This window comes from Lynx canadensis, chromosome D2 (assembly GCF_007474595.2).
Source record: "Lynx canadensis isolate LIC74 chromosome D2, mLynCan4.pri.v2, whole genome shotgun sequence".
NCBI classification, from domain to species: domain Eukaryota; kingdom Metazoa; phylum Chordata; class Mammalia; order Carnivora; family Felidae; genus Lynx; species Lynx canadensis.
Genome location: NC_044313.2, coordinates 40,374,612 through 40,397,918, shown reverse-complemented (window position 1 = coordinate 40,397,918; position 23,307 = coordinate 40,374,612). Strand labels below are relative to the sequence as shown.

The 23,307-nt window shown below is 49.0% G+C and overlaps 1 protein-coding gene across 1 annotated transcript in view; it reads right to left on the bottom strand.

The window, feature by feature from the left end:
• The window catches only part of DRGX (dorsal root ganglia homeobox), a 30,221-nt gene that overhangs the window by 1,577 nt on the left and 5,337 nt on the right, over window positions 1-23,307 (bottom strand). Inside the window, exons 4-5 of the mRNA XM_030335624.1 lie at window positions 20,293-20,471; window positions 20,097-20,209 (exon numbers count right to left, since the gene is read on the bottom strand). Of these exons, the coding sequence (XP_030191484.1) occupies window positions 20,097-20,209; window positions 20,293-20,471 (292 nt within the window). The remainder of the gene's footprint in view (window positions 1-20,096; window positions 20,210-20,292; window positions 20,472-23,307) is intronic.

Sequence of the window (23,307 nt, the reverse complement as noted above, 5' to 3'; positions counted from 1 at the left end):
TCGACTCAACGTGGCTGGAGGGAATGTGGTAAGGGGTGGCCAGATTCTGGTTTAGGATGAAGGTTACAGCCTGGGCAGACTGCTCCTGGACCACAGGGAAGCGGATGGATAGGAAGGATTCACACATGATGACTAGGTTTGGGCCTGAGCACCCAAATGAATGGAGATGTCATTGCTAGGATGGGGGCAAACAAAGAAAGTGGTCTGTGTGTGTGTGTGTGTGTGTGTGTGTGTATGCATATGGAGGAGGAAGATAGAGTCTGGCCATAGAATCCTGTGGTCCTGTTGCCCATCTGAGTTCCGAGGAGAGAAGTGAACAGCACTCAGCAGCGCTAGCCCCACCCCCGTGCTTGAGGGACACCCGTGGGCTCCGGCTGCCCACCACAGCAGGTGTGGGAGCAGGAGTCACATAGACTTTGCCCCCAGGCTGGGTGGGTAGACTCGGCTGTTGGGATGACATACTTTGAGAGACTCTCTGAGCTCCCAGGACAGGTCAAGTGGTGGCCCCCGTGTGTGATCCTTGTGGGAGACGCACATCCCCACAGCCTCCACGCCCCTCCCCAGCCCTAGTCATCCCGGACCAGATCCAAAGCCAGATCCTACAAGGTGAGCGAGAAATGGATCACCCTGGCCCCGCCAAGGACGGTGGGGATTCATTGCCTGTCCCTGAGGCCGGAGACCTGAGTCAGCCATGGCCACTGGCCCCATGTGGGTGGGCCAACCACTTCTCCCCTTCTGACAAGGGAGGTGTCCCAAAGCCAGTCCCTCATCTCTTTCTGAAAGTGCTCACCAGCTTTGGAAGAAGCAGCACTGGACATCAGGTGTATTGGGGAACCGAAATCCTTATTTGTCAAATGAACCCAGATTCCTCCCAGCAGCCTCCAGGCCCTTGTGTGATCATGTCCCCAGGGCCCTCCCCTCCTTCCCATGTGCCAGACAGGCCTCCCTTTCAGGTGCTCACGGCAGCATCACAGCAGAGCCCTACACAGAGCTGTATTACAGAGAGCAAAGGCTCGTGTGGGCCAGGCACAGCTCGGAGCACGCCATGCCTCACGCATCTCGGCTTCAGAGAAATTCTAGGAAGCAGGCTCCGTAGTCATCCCCTCCCGCAGGGGAGGAGACTGAGAGTGAATAATAAGTGGCCGGCCTGGACCTCACCAGGCAGGAGGCCTGCCCCTTAACCATTGGGTCCCTCTGAAAAGAGGGCACATTCCTCCGCCTGTGAGGGAAGAGAACCTCCCTCTGCCTTGGAATGCTCTCCTCACACCTCTGTCTCTCGTTAGGGCTCCATTTGACCACCACCTCCTCAGGGATCCTTTAGGTCCTCCCCATCCAAAGTAGGCTCCCCGGTTATGCTCCAGGCTGCTCAAATCTTCACAGCGTTGGCCACAGATGGCAGGTGGACTATTGACGTGTTTGTTGTCTGTCTCCCCCCCACACACATACCCCCAAGACTGCAGACTCCCAAGGGGTCAAGTATCTTCCTGTCTCATTCCCCACTCTGTGCACTCCTAGCACAGTGCCTAAAACACGCCAGGCCTTTGGAAAATACCTGTGGAAGAAAGGGAGGGGGGAAGGGCCACCAGCCCCAGGACCCACTTGTAGGATCAGCCCTCCCGAGGCAGCCTCAGCAGCATCCGCAGGGATGTGCCTGCCTCCTTTCCCCGGGGACAGGCTTCCCCCTGCCAGGGCCAGCCACCTTCCTCTCCCCTCAAGCACATCTGGGCATCTCTCTGTTCCTTTCCAAGCCTGCTCAGAGACAAAAGGAAGCTCACGTTTACCAGCACCCACAGTTGCCTCTTGTCACCCTCCCGGCCACCCTGAGGGATAAGCATTACTCATCCCTCCTCTCCAAGTAAGGAAACTGAAGCTCCAGGTCCCGGTTTTCACAGTTCATTGATAGGTGGGACCAGAACCTTCTGGTGGTATTTCAGTTCTCCAGTACTGTAACAGGAAGTTCAAATGCAGCGGTGGCCTCCTACCTCAGTTCTGAGTGAGGGTCGATACAGCAGGTGGCAGACCCCAAGAGGAGGGCCGGAAAAATCACAAGTGCCAACTTTACAAAGGGAATTCTGAGAGCCCATTTCACAGCCCCACACCCCTGGTGGGCTTCCAGCCTGGGACCATTTCCAGCAGCAGCAGGAAACACACAGAAAGTCACTTTCGGGCGAATCCCGAGTCCGCTCTTCCCACTGGCCCTCGCTTAATGCAGCCAGATACACAGACACCAGTTGGGGCTCTGCGGGGAGCTGCAGCCTTTGCTGGGATGGTGCCTGTGCTATGCCAGCCAAGGACTGGGACCCCCTCTGGGTCTCCCTCCCAAAGGGAGTTCATGGGTTGAGGAGATGGCATATGAAGAACGGTGAACCCTCTCAGCAGTGAGAATACTAGACATTTTCCTCTCTGTATCTGTTTGGAATTTTTCTCATTTTTCTACAAAAAATGTGAATTTCTTTTTTTTTTTAATGTTGATTTATTTTTGAGAGAGAGAGAAGAGCGGGAAAGGAGCAGAGAGAGAGGGAGACACAGAATCTGAAGCAGGTTCCAGGCTCTGAGCTGTCAGCACAGAGCCTGATATGGGGCTTGAACTCATGAACCGCGAGATCATGTCCTGAGCCAGAGTCAGACGCTTAACCGACTGAGCCACCCAGGCGCCCCAATGTGAATTTCTTTTAAAATCAGAAACATAACTTTACCTTTAAATGAATGTTAAAAAGAGGCACGTGTGAGGAGGGGCCGTGAGAGCTGGGTTGCCTGAGCCAGGCAGGCACTGGAAGTCTTAGGGGAGCTTATCTGGAGCTATATATTGTCAGGAACCCAGGAGGGGCCACAGTCCTCAGGCTCAGCCCAAGGCAGCCCTGCCCGCATCAGACGCGCCCCAGAAAGGCGGGCTCCACGTGATCAGGCTGATTCTTGCCTCCAGCGATGCTTTGCTCCGATGTAAGCATCAAGGCGGGGGGTTAAATGGTCTGTGACTCAGTGATGACGAGGCCACTTACAGGATGAAGAAGTGGCACGTGGACAACACAGAGCCTTCTTCCCTGGGATCCACAGCCTACACCTGCTAGATCACATCTGCCAACGGCGGGCTCCTAAGAAAGCCACCAATAACTACACTCCTTGCCCTCAAAACCCAGATTCGGTGATAAGAGAAATACACTCGTTCACAGGACCAAGGCTGCAGACGGGAGCAGAGTCTGTGCAAAGGACCTAGTTCGCCCCCCACAACAGATGGATGAGGAAACTGAGGACCGCGAACCCAACAACTCTGGGACACTCTGTGATTAAAACTATAAGGGCTATGCATACAATGGAGAATTACTGAGCCTTAAAAAGGAAGGAAAGTCTGACACATCGACAACATGGGTGAACCTCAAGGACATTATGCTAAGGGAATAAGCCAGTCGCAAAAAGACAAATCCCGTGTGATGCCATTTACACAAGATGCCTAGAGTAGACATATTCATAGAGACACAAAACAGAATGGTGGTTTCTGGGGTCTGGGGAGAGGGGAATGTAGGAAGTTCTTGTTCAATGGGCACAGAGTTTGAGTTTGGGAAGATGAAAAAGTTCTGGAGGTAGATGGAGGGGATGGTTGCCCAGCACAAGGGACGTATTGAATACTTTGGAACTGTCCACTTAGAAATAGTTAAGATGGCAAAGTTTATCTTCCACATATTTTATCACAATCTAAAATAAAGTAAAATAAATTCTTAAAAATAAAGCTGTAAGTGGGGCGCCTGGGTGGCTCAGTCGGTTGAGTGTCTGACTTCAGCTCAGGTCATGATCTCATGGCTTGTGGGTTCGAGCCCCACGTCAGGCTCTGTGCTGACAGCTCGGAGCCTGCAGCCTGCTTCAGGTTCTGTCTCCGGCTCTCTCTGTCCTTCCCCACTTGTGCTCTGACTCTCTGTCTCTAACATAAATAAACATTAAAAAAATTTTTTTTAAATAATAATAATAATAATAAAGCTGTAAGAGCCAAAAGAGAGTTCAGGTCAAGGTGTTCGGGAACATGAGGAAGGGAGGAAAGGAGGGAGAAATGAAAAATGAAAGAACTGGGGTTATTTAGCTAAGCTGACCGCAGGGCACAGTGGATCCGAGGTAACTGTCTCTGTATCTCTCTTGGTGCAGAGGGTGAAATCGAAGCAATGGGCAGAAGTGTGAAAAAAAAGGAGTTTTTCTTTCTTTACCATCACATGCTATGTTTATGCAGAGGGCTTGCGAGGTTCCTGGTCTGCACCCCCTGAAGGTCCCCTGACAGGACACTAGAGAAACTTCATGCACGATATGGGCCATTGGACAAGAAAAGGTTTGAAATCCCTTTCAACAAAAAAGGAGGGGTTTTAGAATGGGATGTGAATTATAAAGTTGAGTTCTTCCAACTTTAACGTGTTTTCAGAATTTCCATTGGTTGTAAATGAACTTAAATTATCCAACAACCAGAATCTCTCTCAACTCCTACAACCATTTTCTAACAGAAAAAACAAGTGATTTCCACAAATAGGATTCTCATAAAAGTAACTCTTGATTTCTTCGTGATTCCACAGTACCAAGAGCATCCCCAGCTTTCCCCATACGCCTCCTGCCTAAACAACCTCAGCAACCCGCCCAGAAGGACGCTGACTGAAAACCAGAAATAACAAAATGGAGATTCATCTGGATGGCAGATGAACACATAGTTACCAAGTAAAATCCCAGATCCCAAAGCACTGGCACTTTGCCCCCGCAAAGCCATACTCAAGACCCTCACCAAGGGCTTAAAGTTTCTTTCAAGAGCACTTCTCACAGAAGTTGTTCAGTTTACAAGATGACCACAAACGAGAGAGAAATGTGGCTGCTAATGGCAGACGTACTGATGGATAACATTGAGAAAAGAGACAAAAATTCATGACAGCCAAAACACTCAACATGCACAGAAACCTGGAGCCGATTGGTACAGGGGTGAGCAAGCAAAGCCGTCCCCATGACGATGGCCTGACACCGCTGGCCGACAGCAGGAATCATCACAAGAGAGGAAGTCTGGAAGTCTTTCCGAAAACTGCACCAAGCCTGCGCGTCGCTGTTAGTGATGGGGTGACGCTGAATCAGCCACAGGAGGGGCCGAGCACCCCCCTTTATTATGTCGGAGAGGTGACAGAGACCCTTGAGAAAATGTCTACCCCAAAAGCAAGTCATCCATTATCAAGATTCCATAAAATGAGAACGACCATAGGCCATCTCTGGGGCATCTCAGCAGCCTGCTATGGCGGAAGAAAGGGGACTTGGAGGTTTGGCCCCCAGCCCCATCCTTCTTCACCAGTCATGGGGTTTCACACCATCTTTCCACATTTCAGGTTCCTTATCTGTGAGAGGAGGAGAGACACCTACCTTTGAGAGACATTCCGTAACGCAGCTAATATTAAGGCCTCAAACAGTTACTATTTTCATAACCCCATACTAATTAAAGGGTAATTCTAAGTCACAATTCGCGGTTTATTCCAATTACCGATTCGTTTCAGCCAGCAGCTGAAGAACACAACTTGTAAGCATCCCCCGGGACACCCAGGATGAGCAGTGAGCTCTGCCACAGGCAGGGAGTGTGCAAGAGGCATCCCACCACCTCTACTAGCCACACACCCCCTCCCCAACACACACACACTCCTGGAGATACAGGGCTGTCCTGCTTCCTGGGTGGAACGTTTCCTATTGGACCAAAAAGTAAAATAACTTTTTCTGCCAACAGAATTGTAAGGAGTAAGACAAATAAAGTTTAAAAGTGTCATCTTTTAGGGGCACCTGGGTGGCTCAGTAAGGTGAGCATCCAACTCTTGATTTTGGCTCAGGTCATGATCTCAGGGTTCATGAGTTCGAGCCCCGGGTCAGGCTCTGTGCTGTCAGCATGGAGCCTGTTTGGGCTTCTCTCTCTCCTTCTCTCTCCCTCTCTGCCACTCCCTGTGTGCTCTCTCTCTCTCTCTCTCTGTCTCTCGATAAATAAACTTTTTTAAAAAACTTTAAAATATAACAAAATAAAATAAATAAATAAAAGCATCATCTTTTAGTTACTACATTTCCAGACTTGGGGCTCTAGGGTTCCCCTGGCCTTTTTTTAAACCTATCAAAAAGCTATAAATCATGAATGGGCTAAAAATTAAATTAGCTACAAAGGAAGTCAATCCAGTGTGGTGTATAGTAACAAAAACTGTGACTGACCTCACGGCCCAACACTAAGGAACTGACTGAAGAAGTTAATAGTCACCCACATAGAACACACTAAAGCTTTGGCAAAATTCTATTACAGGAGGACACCTAGTGCCATGAAAAAAAAAATAATAATGAGGGGCGCCTGGGTGGCTTGGTCGGTTAAGCGTCCGACTTCGGCTCAGGTCATGATCTCATGGTCCGTGAGTTCGAGCCCCGCGTCGGGCTCTGTGCTGACAGCTCAGAGCCTGAAGCCTGTTTCGGATTCTGTGTCTCCCTCTCTCTCTGCTCCTCCCCTGTTCATGCTCTGTCTCAAGAATAAATAAACGTTAAAAAAAATTTTTTTTTAAATGAAACACAATAAGGAAATTTTAAGTTTAAAAAGCAGATTGAGAAACAATAAGTCAACACGATCCTACTTTGGTATATGCATGTGTGTGTATACATAATACACACATGTATACACATAGTATATACGTGTACGTGTATATGCACAGTGATGTGTCATATCCATGTGGAGTCATAGGTATAGCACAAATATAAATGTACTTATGAGTAGAAAATATTGATAAATTTAAGCTTTTTGGTTAAAAATTTTTAATTTCTAAATAAGCTATAAAACACATAAATTCATTAGAGATACACACATTTATAGATGGGAGGAAAACAAATGTACCAATATTAGATACTCATACTGCTTGATTCTGGGTACTAAGTTTATGAATGATAATTATCTTTTTCTTTGTGTTTTATTGTATTTTCCACCCTTTCTATACTGACCAGGTATTATTGTCATAAAAATGGTGTCCTTTTCGTGACTCGTGATTTCCAGTCTCCTTCTATTCAAATGATGAGAACAGATGTTCTCCTTTAGAACAGAGTCCCACTGAAATTGCCAAGGAATAAGGGCTGTGTCCTCAGCACCTCACTGTACCTCCATAACTGCTAATGGAAGGTTGGCACTGACCAGTGAACATGGGGCAGAGGAAGCGCCCTGGAAAACCCACCAGGAATACTCCACCCCCCTCCCATTCTGTGGGATTCGAGGTCAGTGAGTCCCTTTGCATGGGGGATGACCAACCTGCCAGCAAGCGAACCCCCTAAAAGGCTACAACCTCTCCCCTCTAGCCCTACCAACATGAGCCATCACCAACGTCTGCACAAGAGCCATCTGGCCCCTAAATGCAGCCTGAAAATGGTTTTGTTTGGAGAACATACTACCTCCTGGACACTAAATTAAAACACACAATTAGATTTCCATTAAGTTACAGCAAATTCTGCTGAATTGATCTAATCGGCCTACATTCCTATATGACATCATGCTTTAAAGGCTTGGCCTGGACATAAATACTTAATGTAATAAATACAGTCTGAAATATTTGATCTGCTTGGCAGTTTAATTGATCTACTACAGAGACTGACAGGAAAAATTAAGTTAGTTCTGTCTCGTCTCTGCCGATAGCACATTTTCATCATAAAGGCACGTGAACTACAATTTCGGTTACAAGTAAAGTTCTTGCACACTGATTTCTTGTGGAATGTTCAGGTTAAAGATAACAGAATTGAACAAGGAAATGAGTATGTGGATTTATGAGACCTTTAACACAAATACTGTAGTTTGTGTCTTTTTCTGTGTAGATAGATGATAGATAGATAGATAGATAGATAGATAGACAGATGATGGATATAGAATAATAGATAGATGCTAGACAGAGGGAAAATGTATTTTATAATTCATAATACCAGTTCCTTGTCATTCACAGGAGTGCCTGAGTGGAAGGTGTTGGCAGATGCCTGCCATATTTAAGCACGGATATTTAGATGTGGTGGTTATGCGCGCTCACCAATAATCAAGTGGACAAGGTCTCATAACCAAATGTCTTCTGACTCAGAACCCCTGAAGTACTTTCTCCTGTCTCCGTTTTATGGTTTAAATTGCCTTTTACCATGAGTTAAATGTGGTAAACGAGTTTAACACGTGGTGCCTTACACCATGAGTTGTGTCTATCTGTGTACCCAGCTCACCTCCCAAACTTGCTGGAAGCACCCTTCACCCACTCTCACCCCTGTACTCCTGACACCAGAACTAAAATGCCCCATTTGGGCACAAGGTAAACACTGAATACTTGGGGAAGGAAGAAAGGGAGGAAGAGTCTCTTTCCTGACTGCACTGGCAGAGTTTAGGTCCTCAGAGTTACCATCTCCCAGGTGGTAATCTTCCTCAGCACTTCATGGAAAGGGAAGCCGTGGTCATGACAAAGTTGCTCAATCTGATTAATGTCAAAACCCCCAGGTTAATCTGGCAGGGTATTCTGCTAGAATCAACACTAAATCCCACCCCGGTCTGAACTCCACCTATTACTTGTACACTCGCTGTCTTGACGTCTGTTCATTTGCTCAGCAAACACTCCCTGATGAGAGGCAGCCCAGCCAAACATTCCTGGGACTGTGATAGTCTCAGGGCCAGTGCCACGGCCCCCTTTCTGCTTGGATGTCTTTGAAGGGGCAAACAAATAACGACAACACCCAGCTCCAAGGACCCTGGCACAACCAGATGCCCAGATTCTGGGCAGGCCAATGCCAGTTAGCACCGCCCTCCCTCCTTGAAGCAGCAGCCAAAACCCTGGACAGGCAGGCTGCTTCTCCCACTGCCTCTGGGCACAAGCCAGAAACCTTCTGCTCAGCTCCCTGCACTCCAGGGCCCCATTGATTAGCAGGAAGGGCAAACCCATCAGCACCCATAGGAAATGGCTTCTGGAAAGTGAGTTGCAGTTTTTAAAGCCAGAGAATGACAGCAGGTGCCTGTAAAAGGAACAGAATCAATAAAGGGTGTAGGGGGCTGGCCAATGGGACACCTGGGTCCCTGACTTGTCCTACTTCTCACAGATGCACTATGTGACCTTGGGCAGTCTTATCTCCTCTCTGAGCCTCAGTTTCCCCACTATATCCTGGAATGGTAACACACTCATTAAGAAGATTCCTGGGGCACCTGGGTGGCTCAGTCGGTTAAGCGTCTGACTTCAGCTCAGGTCATGATCTCGCAGTTTGTGAGTTCAAGCCCCGTGTCAGTCTCTGTGCTGACAGCTCAGAGCATGGAGCCTACTTTGGATTCTGTGTCTCCCTCTCTCTTTGCCCACCTGCTCGCCCACTCTTTCTCTCTCTCTGTCTCTCAAAAATAAATAAAACATTAAAAAAAAAAGATTCCTTACAAATCTTAGGTGCTGGGATTCTCTACCCTTGTCTTCCCGATATCAACTAGACATGGAGAAGACTAGGGTTGACCCAATCACTTTCCCCATAAGGATTGACTACCTTCTGCCCCTCAAGTTTCCCTGTTCCCCAAATACCTATACCCTTACAAACAATACAGGGGCACCTACAGGGCTGTGTTGCTTTTCTGGAGCTGCACACACCCCAGACTTCATAAAGTGTGCCTTAGAGGCTAAGAGGCTCTCCCATTGAGGAGCAAATGCTTGCAAGAAATAAGATCCTCTGCCCCAGAGTCCAAAACCAAACACTAATTAGATCCCGAGTGACCTCTCAGCCTCATCAACATAACCCTAACAATTTCCAGCACCTACTGGATGCTTAGATGTGCCAGAGCACAGATACACAAGTCCTGTTGGGTATGGCCATCATGATCCTCATCTCACAGGTGAGGAGACTGGGGTCTGCCCTAAGTTGACCCCAGGATGAGAGAGAAGTAGTTCTGGGTCATGGCCAGTCTGACTCCAGAACTTGGGCTCACGTTGAGGCCATGCCATCCTCTCCTGAGAACATGCCTCTGTCAACTTCATGCTCTGCCATTTCCTCAACAAACTAACCCTGCCTACCTCAGTGCCTTTGCTCATGCTGTTCTGTCTGCTTGGGGTCCTCTTACCCACTGGGCAACTCCTATGCTTCCTTCAAGTCCAACTCAAACATCTCCTCTGGAAAGCCTTCCTTATTCCTACAGGGAAATGTGTCCTCCCTCCTCAGGGCTTCCCCCACTCCTTGTATGCCCTTGTTGGCTTCTAAGAGAGCACATGACTATGTCACATGAGATGGAATTCTTTGTTGACTATCTCTCCAAGCTCACCCTTAGCCTGTGAACCACTTAAGACAAGGATGTGTCTAATTCATCACCAGAGGCTCAGCCTCTGGTTTAGTCTGAAAAGTAGGGTACTCAGTGGATGAAGAATGAAAAAAAGGAGGGACCAGTTGTTCCTGGCATCCAACAGGCAGCCAGGACTGCAGGCTAGGATGAATAGACCGGAGCTTCCCAAGTGAGGTCTGTCTCCCACACCAGAGCAGCATGACTTTTCCTTCTTTACCCAAGCCTAACTACCATTTACTCTGCATTTGGGGCAGAGGTAAGTGGCTTGGAAGGTCCTAGAGGTGAGCCAGATATGGCCAGTGCCCTCAAAGTGCTTGTAGTCAAGATTGGGAAGCAAGGTAGGTTCAAAAACACCCCAACTCAAATCACAATGCTGGAGTATCTTTGATACTTGTGTCCATCAGTGTCCAAAAAGGGCCTTCAATGAACCAACCTCCTGGCATTCATGCCTGTATGCAGTCCCCTCCACTAAAGTCTAAGTTAGACTTAGACTGAATCAGAAGCAACACGGTGCCTGTTCTGGGTGTAAGCCTTAAGAAGGTCTGGCATCTTCTTCTTTTACACTCTTGGGAATCAACCACCATTCAATCTCACCCCAAGTTCACCATGGGGAGAGAGAAAAAGAGAGCTCCCAGCCTCCCAGCATCCCTACCAAGCCCCCAGACAAGGAAGCAATACTATGTTGTAAGTAGCTGAACCCAGCCAGCCCTCGGAATCAGGAGAGATAATAAAACAGCTGGGCAGTTCTGCTGCTGCTTTTAATAGACTCAGTTTTGGGGGGTAAAGTAAAACAATATTAAAACCTGGAATGGAAATTATAAGAAAATCACAAGCCAATCTTCTCATGATCATAGATGCAAAAGCCCCTGAACAAAGTATTAGCAAACAGAATCCAGCTATAGATAAGAAGGAAGACATGTCACATCTAGTCTGGGTTTATTCCAGGAATGTACAGTTGGATTAACATTAAAAAAAAATCAATCAATGTAACTTACTGTATTAACCCATTAAGAAAGAAAAATCATGTGATCGTCTCAATAGCAGCAGAGAAAGTATTCAATGAAATGCAACATTCATTCATATCCATGATTTTTTTAATAATAATTAAATAAAACTCTTAGAAAACCAAGGCAAGAAGAAAATATCTTTACTTGATAAAGGATATCCAAAACATAAATAAATAAAAGACCACAAATATAACTGAAACCCTGAGATCAAGAATAGGCAAGGAGTAGTCACAAAGACCACATATTGTATGACTCCATTCATATAAAAAGTCCACAGCAGTAATAGCAAAAATGTTCATGGTCAGTGGTGTCCTGAGGCTGGGGTGTTGGGGAGAAGTGGGAAGTGACTGCTTATAGGTACAGGGTAATGACAGTATTCTGAGGTTGATCCTAGTGATGGCTGCACAACCCTTTGAATATACTAAAAATCATTGAGTTGTACCCTTCAGGGGATGAATGGTATGGTGTGTGCATTATATCTCAATAAAGCTGTTATTAAAAAAACAGAATAAGGCAAGGATGCCCGTCATCACCACTTCTACTCAATACTGTGCTAGGGTTTCTGGCTGGCACAGACCAAAAAGAAAGAAAGAGAAAGAAAGAAAGAAAGAAAGAAAGAAAGAAAGAAAGAAAGAAAGAAAAGAAAAGAAAAGAAAAGAAAAGAAAGACCATCAGGATCTGAAAGGGAGAGGCCAGCTATCTTTATCTGCAGATGACCTGACCATACACATATCATAGAGAATCTACCACTGAACCTAATTACATTAATAAATCTCCCAAACATAATGCTGAGCCAAAGAAGCAGACATGAAGAACCTGGGTCTCGTATGATTTCATTTATACGTAAAGTTCAAAAGAGTCAAGATTCAATAGTAGTGTTTTTGTTTAAGAAACAAAACAGGTGAACACAGAGGAAGGGAAGGAAAAATAAGACAAAAACAGAAAGGGAGGCAAACCATAAGAGACTCTTAAATACGGAAAGCAAACTGAGGGTTGCTAGAGGGTAGGGGGGTGGGGGAATGAGCTGAATGGGTGATGGGCATTAAGGAGGGCACTTGTGATGAGCACTGGGTGTTGTATGTAAGTGATGAATCACTAAATTCTACTACTGAAACATAACTTGGAAGAAGTTTCTTGGTAGAAGAAAGAAAGAGGAAAGAAAAGAAAGAAAGAAAGAAAGAAAGAAAGAAAGAAAGAAAGAAAGAAAGAAAGAAAAGAAAGAAAGGAGGGAGGAAAGAAAGAAAGAAAGAGAGAGAGAAAGAAAGAAAGTTTCAGAATGCCTGCTTAGGTGGTTGACAAAGCTATATTAGCATAAAAGTCAGCACAGTGCTCTCATTTAAGGGGAAGAAAAAGGGGCCCAGGCACTGGGGGGCTTCTGGGGTGCAGGCAAAGTCCCAGAGGGTAGGTATATTAGGTGCTTAAAATGGGTCACTACACTCTAGACGCATGCTTTATGAATTTTTCTCATGAATATTATATTCCACCATAAAACACTTTTTAATGTTCTTTAATTGTGTGTGTGTGTGTGTGTGTGTGTGTGTTTTAACTCCCAACCCAGAGGAAAAAAGTGCTTAAAGAGGAGTAGAGGGAAAATGCTTTTTGGGGGACTGGGAGAAGGAAAAGACTGCCTCCAGCTCTGAGTTTAGCTTCGGTGGGCAGATGTTTATTGGGCAATAAAGCCCTTTCAGTTCCAGAATCTGGACACTTTAGCCTGGCCTGAGCCCAAGGCCAAGGCCAGTGTGAAGCAGGGAGGGAACATACTTGGCTAAGTAAGGGGCCTTGCTCTCTGGAAGGATGTGGCCAGACCCTTCCCCAGTATGGACACCCTGTCCCTCGCCTCCCCTTGGTACAAACACACACACACACACACACACACACACACACACATGCACACACATACGGGACTCAGGACCAGGACTGCTACTCCAACTGCTAGCAGCTTCTGAGCTGTGCCTCAAACAGATAATAGGAGATGGGATCAGAGCTGTCTGCCTTGGGCCCCTCCAGCATGGGATGGCTGGGGCCACCTCAGCTCCCTGGGAGGGGATGGAAGGGGAGAGTAAAAAGAGGTCAGACCTCATTCCCTTGCTCTGCTGCTGTTCCCTCCCCTCAGGCATGACTCCAGGGACTGAGTGCCCCCATGCCTGCCTTGCCCAGCGTGCTGTCTCACCTCCTCCCCTTCACCGCTCCCTCCAGTTAAGGACAGTCAGATGGGATGCCCCTGCCCAGTGCAGGAGAGTGACTGTGATCTCCCAGCGTGAGCCCAGACTGAGTTATGAAAGCTCTCCCCTGGCAGCTGTAATTAGTCTCCACCTCACACCCCGCTCTCGCTCTCCGAATCACAGGTTAGAGGCAGCCAGGCTAAGTGCACCAGGGAGAGGGGGCCTCCGGCCGACTGTGGCTCTCCTGCCCCCATCGCGCTCGTCCTGTGGCCAGCACTTCCCTGGAACAAACCCAAGCGCCTCCCTCAGCCATTAATAACCTCCTCTGCATTAATGAATTGTGAACACAAGGCTGGCCATTAAGACAGCACAGGAAAATTCTTTGTGTTGCAAAGGCTTTTTCTCTGGACACCCATTACTGTTATGCAAACCCTCCCTGCATGGGGTAGGGTCCTGCTGCCTTTTTATTTGAGAGTTTCCATGGAACCCTCAATAAGGAAACACACTAACTGCATGCCTGGCCAGGACGGGCCCTCTCTGACCGTCCCAAAATACAAAACTTATCACTGCCTGTGAAGCCCCAGAGAAGGAATAGGTGCCCTGCCCAGGAAATCCTACCAGGGACAGGAAGGAACCCCCACCATTGCCAAATTTGGAACAAGGAAGGTTACAAGGAAAAGATAAGTGACAGCTGCAATAAACTTCAGAGAAATGGAAGACATTTGGAAGAAGCAGACGTTTCACAGGCTCCTTTAAAGGTGAGTGGGACCCAGGGACTTGGAAATGAGAACGGAGAGATGTGGTGATAATGATAGCATTTACTGAGCATCTCTCATGTGCCACACACTGTTCCAAGAGCCTCAGGTGTTCTAGCTCACGTGCTCCTCATTCAGTCCTATGACTTCAGTCTTATTATGATCAAGATCCCCATCTTAGAGCTGACAAGAGGCAGAGACTCCCAGGACCGTGCTCAAGACTTACATGGCTAGGGAACAGAAGGACGAGGACTCACACAAGGCAGGCCACCCCAGAGCGCTTGCTTGAGGCCACTGTGCTAGTCGGCTGCTTGATAATTAAAGGATAATTAAAGGAGGAAACCCCCACAAGTGCCTGGTTTTCAATTACGTAGCTCTGTCCCCGGTGGGCAGTTTCCCAGCCTGAGGTAGCCAGCTGCCTCACTCCCTGATGGGCACAGCCCAGTGCCTGTCCAGGGCCTGCCCAGCAGAGCCTGGAGGCTAGTCTGCCACGCCTCCACGCATGGACACTCTGCTTGACCAGCCATCCTGGAGGGGCAGTGACCTCCTGTCCTTCAAGGATGCCACCCCCACCTCCCACCCTTCCCTGGCTCCCTATTGCCTGAGCAGGCCTGCTGACCTATCCATGCACGCACCACCTCAACCACCCCCCACGCCAAGCCTGCTAAATGAGTATCCCCGGCACTCCACCCCAGAGCTGTGTCTCAGCTACCCTGACCAAGCCCTGGGACCTGGCCGGCAGCAGAGCACAGTCCCCCAAACACAGGATGATGGGGCTGCGGCAGAGGGCAAAGCTCTGGAAAGTCTCTACACTCACTCCCTGGCCTGACGCAAAACCACCGAGTCGAGCTTCGCTGCCACGGCAGTCCCGAGATGCCATGGTGCAATTCTCAGTCTGATCTTGGTTTCCCCAGCTCTCTAGCTGCTTCCAAACCCTAGACCCCTTCTTTCAACAGGTTTCTCCAAGGAATCAAAATGAGTCTCTCTACTTTGCTAAGAAAACCATATTCCAGAGCTTTCTGCTACTGACTTCTCAGTCTGTGCGCCGCTGAGTCTCAGCAAAGTGGCTGGCCGAGAGACTTGCTCCCCTTCATATTTTCTGGGCCACTTCCCCCCATAATCCATTGGTATGTTCTGGGCCACAGTCACAGAGCTTCTAGGGCCCAGCCTGTCCACCCCACTCACGTTGGAAACAGGGTTTGGCATCACCACACAGCTCTGTATTCTGGGAGGCCAGTGTTTTGGGGCGGGGTGGTGGGGGGAGTGCCTGGAGATCATTCCCTCTACATCCAACATCCCTGCTGGCCCTTCCCCTTCCCCAGCACAGCCTGCTCAAGGAGCACGATAGCCAGTATTCCAAGAATGCTCCTGTTTTCAGAGCACATTCAGAGTCCAAAGATTTCCAGACAAGTGAATAGCCATAAAACTGCATTAAAGGACCTACAGCCTTCAGGGACTGCAGCTTAAAGGAACTCAGCAAACTCAATAACCCCCAAGCTATCCCACAAATGCCCCTGGAGGTTCTTTTAATATTTCCCAGAGAAAGATGTCGCATCTGTCACAACAACGCCTGAACCAAAAGACCAGGACCCCCAACTCAGAGTCCTTCGACTTGTAACTATACATAATGCTCTCCAGGCAGTTAGCTCTGGGAACAGTAGCTGAGGGGCTCCAAATGCCCCCTGGGAGGACTGATCCTGCCCTGGAACACAGAGAGCCAGGCATTTCCTTCACACTCTGGCCAGCTGTTGGCTTCAGCACAGGACAGTTTTTGCTTAGATCCTCAGCCCCTGGTCTGGAGCTACAGGTCCAGAGTGTCAGAGGAGTGGCACCTAGGTGCTGTCTAGGGTGGGGCCAGACATCAGTGGCCCACCCAGGATACTTGCTGTCTTCAACCCAGGGCCATACGATCCCACTAGGACCACAGAGTCTAGGAAAGGAGACATGAGCACTAGTTTGAGTCTGTAGCTGACACTGAGTTTGATTTATTTCTTCTGGGTTATTTGCAAGTCGCCACAGGCCTGGAGAAGTGAGTTGGGATCTCCAGGCTGGAGGGACTGTGGCGCTTAGCTTACAATGGTCCTGGTCTCTGATAGTCCTGGGTAAGTCTAGACTCCTCCCCAGGGCTCATACCCAGTGGACTTACAGCTGTCCTTACTTGCTGGGGAAAAGGGGAGTAGGGGTCCAAGGCCCCTACCAACAGGTGCCCATCCGAGAGAAAATGAATACACGGTGTCTGGATGAAAGGGCACATTAGGATCCTGTGGAGGGCAACCTAGACCCCAAAGGGGAGACCTAGCCGAATAAGCCATGTGTGAGCATGTGACTTTCCCTCCCTGAGCTTCAGTTTCTCATTTGTGACAAGAGGGATGGTCTTAGAAGCCCAGAGAGGTGCCTTCTAACACCAGTAGGCATGAAGCTTCTCCGAGTTAGGTGAGCAGTCCCCCGGTTGGCCAGCACCCCTGGGAAGCAGGGCTCAGGCCACTAGTTCTGCCAGCATTGGTTGACCAGCCACCTCTGGGGGTGCACTGAGGGAAGGGAGGCCAGGTCATAGCCCAGAAGTCCTGACACCAAGCCAGGCCCTAGAAAATCTGGGGTATTCCTCTCTTGGGCCTATGCACTTCATTTCTGTAGCCTGGGGAAGCCTGGGAAAAGAAGGTGCAGGAGACTGAAATCTTCCCTGTCCCCAGACCACTTAACAAATGTTCCACAAAACAACCAGGTGTTGGACCCCAGGGTATCTAGAAACTGACTCATAGGCACACACTTGTTTCCCAGGTCCTGAGGCAGAGGCCGGACGTCCCAAGCCGGACCTCCAGGGAAAGCAAAGCCCACCAGGACTAGAGCCCGGGAGTTCTGACCAGCTGACTCTGAGACTTCCAGCTCAGAAAACCTTGCTTCCAGAAGTGCCACCACATGGGGTCGGGGGCTTCTAGAAGGCAAAGATGCCCCAGCCAACACCAGCTGTTATCTCACACCAAAATATCAAGCCAGACCAACTGCTCAGACCAACTGTGTGCCGCTTTGGCCTAAAGACTTGGAGATCACATTTAAAAGATGGGACTATCTAGGGCCCCCTTGGTGGTGGTTAAGCGTCTGACTTCGGCTCAGGTCGTGATCTCACAGTTCATGAGTTCAAGCCCCACGTAGGGCTCTGTCCTGACAGCCCAGAGCTTGGAGCCTGCTTTGAATTCTGTGTCTCCCTCTGCCCCGCCCCCACTTGCTCGCACGTGTGCACTCTCTCCCTCTCTCTCAAAAACAAATACACAAAAAAAATGTTTTAATAAAAAAAGATGGGAATATCTTAACTAAAAATCCATACTTCTAACTTCTCCAGAAAGTTCAGTAGTTCTGGCAGTGCTGTGTCCTCATACCCACTCGGCCACCATCAGCTGGCCTGAGTAACAGCTGACCCTCGAGCGGGAAAAGTGCTCCTGCAGTCCACCCCCAGCCCCACCTGTGCCCAGCCCAAATCTGAGAGTGCCCCTTAACGTGCTCCTCAAATAACTGTTTCTGACAGTAGAGAAGTGTGTCTTTTCCCGTGCCTTTCTCAAAAGCGTGTAAATGACATATAGACCAAGAGGGTTATATCACTCAAGAAAAGTGAGCGAGAGCTCATTCGTATGTGGGGAAGTGAAGACAATGCCTACACACATTCACTTCACTCACCGCCTGCCTGGCTCTGGAAACATCTGAGCACGTCACCTGCCCCAACATATGGCTGCAGTCGGGAAGGACTTCTCACGGGCACACACAGGCTGCCCAAGCGAGAGCCAGTACAACATACAAAGATACACCCGGTTTGGCGAGCACACTGTGACTGATGTCACCTCTGCAAGCTCTTATACTCCCCAAGTTCCACCCCGTGTGTCCCCTTAGCAAGGGCAGCATCAAAGGAAAGTCTGTTTTTAGTGAGGCAGGCACAGGACAGGCCCCAGGGGTCAGAGCCCAGCCAGAAAAGTTTAGGGAAGGGCCAGAGGGGAGTACATATCAGTGAGGGAAGAAGAGGAGGGGGTGACAGATTTACCTTTACCAGCCTCCCTCACCAGCCCCTGCCTCTGTCCTGGGTCTTCACTCAGAAAATACAAGCCTCTGTCTCCCTCTCACCACCACCCTGGGCCTCCCGGTTGCAGACAATGTCATGCCCTCCCTGCCCAGCAACCTGGCCCTCTCTCCCCTCCTCGAGCCACTGCAGGCCTCTCCGTGGGTCCCAGCTTGGCTAGCCAGAGAGCCCAGCCACAGGCTGCCATAGCAGAGACATGGGAATCACCTCCAACTCACGAGGCTGGAGTCGGGCAAGCAAAGAACATTTAGAAAAGAGATGGTTACTCTCAGGAGCTGAGCTGGCCCCCACTGAAGCAGAGAGGATTTGGGTGACAGACACAGGATTGCCCCTCTGCCCAGACCAGTCCCTGACATGATACCGAAGTCCCACTGATCATCTTCCAGAAGCCCCTTCCAATTGGGACTCCACCTCCATAGTGCCCTATCATCATACTGTGTCCTGTGAATATGTTCCAAGGTCACTCTGCGAGGGGCTCTACACGGCCCCTGGAGCATCTGGGCCCTGGAGCTGAAGGAAGCATTAGAAAGGGCACAGGGCCCAGAGCTGGATGGACAAAGGTGAGCCTCATCCACTCACGCCATCTGTCTAAGGGAGGGGATTTGCCTGCTACCGGGACCACTCAGAAGTGGCTCCGGGCCTTGGGGCCCCACCTCCTACAGTAGAAAACCCAAACCCAAGAGCATGGCCTCCAGCCTTCAAGATTTGGTCCCTGTAGGACACCTCCACCTTATCTGTGGGGTCTTTCCCATGGGCACCCAACCTACCAACCATTCTCCAGACAAGCCTCATTCTCCTCCCCTCTCCTGGCATTCTGCATGTGCTGTTCTCTAAGCCTAAAATGCCCTTCTTTCTCTTCTAGAGACCCTCCAGGGAAGCTCCTTCATGCCCTCATTCAGCTTCCAGAAACCACATTTGCAATGCAGATTGCCACGCGTGTGTGACCCCCCGCAAGGGCAGGAGACCCCAGATCCTAATGCAGAACAAACAGGGGACACCCTAGGAAGGTCCTCTCCCACTGCCCATCACCAGGAATAAGCTTACAGCCTACACCTGCACTTGTAGCTCCCAGAACCCCTATGACAGACAAACCCCAAGAGTAGCAGTAACCCGTGCTGCCTCAGACCCACGGTAGAACCCAGCCCCACTCCTGGCCAGCACAACTGCCTGGCCTCATCACAGAAGCAGTAAGTTTGAGGCCAGGAATTTACACACAGTGGATGGGCACATTCGTCCGGCGGGGCTGCCCCAGAAGTCGCCAAAAGTTCCTCTCTCTGGGCCTGACAAAACATCGCTGATGGCTTGCATCCTTCAGACAACAACAGCTATTAAGAAGAGAGCAATTCCTGGAAAATCATAAATCCTAACAGTTTAGACCTCTGCCATCAGGAGTCCCCAGGGAGGCAGGTGGGCGAGCCGCCCATAGGGAGAGGGTCCTCATAAGCTGGGGACAACTGCCCACCCAGGCCTCACCCATGAGCTGCAGGTTAACCCCCAAAACTGCTCAATGAGAAGGAGCAGCCTGTGAACATGGAGGGGTCTCTTCGGAAACAACCACCGCTCAGACATTCCCCATCAGGTGCAGGGTTACCTAAGACATTCACCCGCAATCTCAGGCCATGCGGAAATCAAACAAGACAGCACATTAGGAAACAGATGCTCTGCAGGGTGCTGGCTGTGACTGACAGGAGAAAAGGAGCTGCACCAGCCCTAGGTACAACGATGGGTGGAACTGAGAAAACGGGATGACCGCACAATCTCCACACCCCCTTGGAGACAGTGGCAAGCCAGCAAAGCCCCAGCCCTGCCCTGCCAGCCAACAGAGACGAAGCTTACCTTTCAGAGAGGCAACGTGTGACAGAGCCTGGGCATACGTGGCCGTATTCAGGAGGGTCCCCGGCAAGCAAGAAGGGAAGAAGGGTCCTGTGGGACCCACAGTTCTCCCCAGGCTGCTAGAGAAAGAAACGCACACTGAGTTCCCGACCCTGTGTCCCCGCCAAGCCTCCAGGCCCCAGGGCCCCACCAGCCTCACCTCTGTTGGGCTTCCAGGACCTCTTTCTTGCTCCGGGCCTGGTCCCCGGGGGGCGGGGAGTTGATGTTTCGCACAGGCGGGGGTGTCACCTCTGCCATGGGCTCCTTGGCTCCTGGCTCTTGGTCGGAAGCTCCTCTCTCTGTTTTCCTCCATTTGGCCCTTCGGTTCTGGAACCAAACCTGAGTCCCCAGTGGAAATGCATACGCAATGGAGGCAGAAAGTAAGACAGGAGGAGAGAACCAGACCGAAACTCATATGCCTGGTTCCCGTACCCAGTGCTCACTGCTCACCTTGCAGCAGGTGTGGGGGACACAGCCTCCTCTCTCCAAAAGATCTCCCAAAGCAGTGCCCTCTGAACTGCAGTTTCAGACCCAGAGAGGGGTCAGAAGATCAGTGTAGGAGGCACGACAGGCATTTTTTAAATGACGGTTAAACCACAGAAAGAAGCCAAATGCATGGCCTACGAAAGGGTGCAAGTGTTGTCTTGTGGAAATGCTCAATGTATTCAAGGGCATTTATTTGATGTGAAATGTACTTCCTATAGTTGGGGAGGAGGGAGGTAAGGGAATCATCATCCAAGCAGTTTGTAAAACACTGCCCTGGGGTTTCCTCATCAAAAATACTCATTCACTCTTCCGGCGGCTTTTCCTAAGCACCTGAGGGTGTCTGTCCTCAAACCTGGGATTTAACCCTGAAATCATCTCTGACACATCACGACAAGCTCATGACCAGCAGCCCAGCACACCCATGAGAAACACTGACTCTGGAGTCAGCCTTAGTTTAGTGTGAATCTGGTTTAGAATCCACCCCGACCCTATAAGGCAGGTAGATCTATCCCTGCTGTTGAGATGAGAAAATTAAGCACAGAGAGGTTAATCGACTGGCCCAAGGTCATTTAGGTGGTAAGTGGCAGACACACAGCTTGAAGACCAGTGGTTTGTCTAGGGACCATGACCCAAACTCCTTGGGGGTAATAACAGTGGCCACCCCCAAGCACTGTTAGCACAGAGAGGCACGAAAAACACTGAGCACTGTGCCCGACACACAGCCATCAATCAGTCACTCAGTAAACATCAGGTAGCATTATCCCTGCCACCCTCAGGTTAGCAGGAGGCTTATGATTCACCTGCTTTAAGTGCCTTCTTAGAGACTGGTGTGGAAATCTTCAAGCTTTGCCAATCAGGATGGCATCTGCAGAAGGCCAGACTCATGGTAGCCAGGCAGACGGGGCCCAAGGTGTTCCCAGAGGTCAGTGAAATTCTGCTGCTCTTTACCCAGCAAAACCTCTTCCCTCCTCTCCTGGGGAACCATGCCTGGCTTTAAAAAAAGCTTTGGCTAGACCTCCCTCCTCCTCCCCCGGGGGGAAATCCTCTCCTCCTCCGCCTCACGCTGGCCCAGAAGAGAGCCTGGGTCCCGGGGCTAAGCCCTCTGCCAGCCCACCCCACTTCTGAATTTTCATTCTCCTCTAACTGGGTTTCTTTCGTTTTTAATAGAGTTGGCTTTTAATTGCACATATCAGCAACCATTGAATAATGATTTTATCTATATTCTAAATTTAGGGCAGTTAAATGCAAAGCAAAATGCAGACACTTTCTTGTGTCTTAATTGAATGAAGGTCACAGCTATAACAACATTTAATTGAGCTATTTTTCATTATCATATTTTAATGACTTTGCACTGACAGTTCGCCTGCTTCTGAGGAAAGAGCATGATGGAGTCGTTTATTTCCCTATTTAGTTATTGTTTGACAACATCAGCTTCGATTAAGACCCTGCTTTATAGAACATTAATCATATTTGAATGAGCAAGGGGTATAAATGTAAACACATCTCCCTTCCCGCCACTGAGGCCCACGTCCCCACACGGAGGCTCACGAAACAAATACTTCACAGCCATTGTCTGTTTGCATAATAGCCAACAACAGCCGGCACAACAAATCCCCGCTTTAATTGTTACCACCCCTATCTCACCCTTGCACCTTTCAGGGAGAAGTTATGATCTTCCACTTCTGAATGCTCAATAATTGTGTCATTTATCTCAATTTGCAGTTCAGTCTTTAGGCAGCTATTGGCAAGCTGGCATTAAATAAAGAAGGGATAGACAACATCCTGGCCAAAGGAGATTTTCATTTCCAAATAATAATCAGTTTAATTTGCCCGCATATGACCAATGATTCATGTTCAGATTTAATAATCAGGATCACATAATCTGATTATAGGGGAAATAATTTGTTTACAACCCCCAATTTACTGCTCAGAATTCCATTATCTCTCTTCAGCCATTGGTTTTTAAGAGATACTAACATGACCCAGGGGAACCAAAAGCAAACTATTATATTTCCTACAATTAGATCTTTGCATAGTCTTAACCCCAAGCCCCTACATAAAAAAGAACAGAAACAGCATGGAGGAAACCCCATAAATAAAATGAATATATAATTGTGCTCAAAGAATAGCTCTCCCGGAGAGGCGGCGCTGCGAATCTGTTCCTCCCGCGCTCGGGCACATCTGCTGGGCTCGACGGGTTTGTGCACTTAAACATAATCACCGCGTGGCTTCCAGAAAGAAATCCTGCTCAGAGACGGCCACCGTGAGCCGTGCTCAGCTCTGAGGCAGCCCTTTCGCTGCTGCCGTTTAAAGATTTTTAAATTGCACACGTTCTTCGGATCCACTTCGCTGAAAGAGTCCACGTCCAGGGGAAAAGTTGGACATGATGCAATTTCTGGAAAGCAGACCCTACCCTGTTCCCATCTGAAAACACAGTTCTCTGCAATTGACCGGCCTTACCCCAGAGCGGTCAGAGCTGCTTTGAGAATAGCATCTCAGCTCTTTTTTTTTTTTTTTTTTTTTTCCAAAGCAAGGAAATGGATGTGCATTGATGTAATTTAGTACCTTAGAGACGCGGACAAATTAGTGTAGAACATTATCACTAGTTAATTATGAATGACCGATTAATCAACCTAATCTAATATTCCACATTATGTTGATGTTATTAAAGTGCATCATGAAAATGACA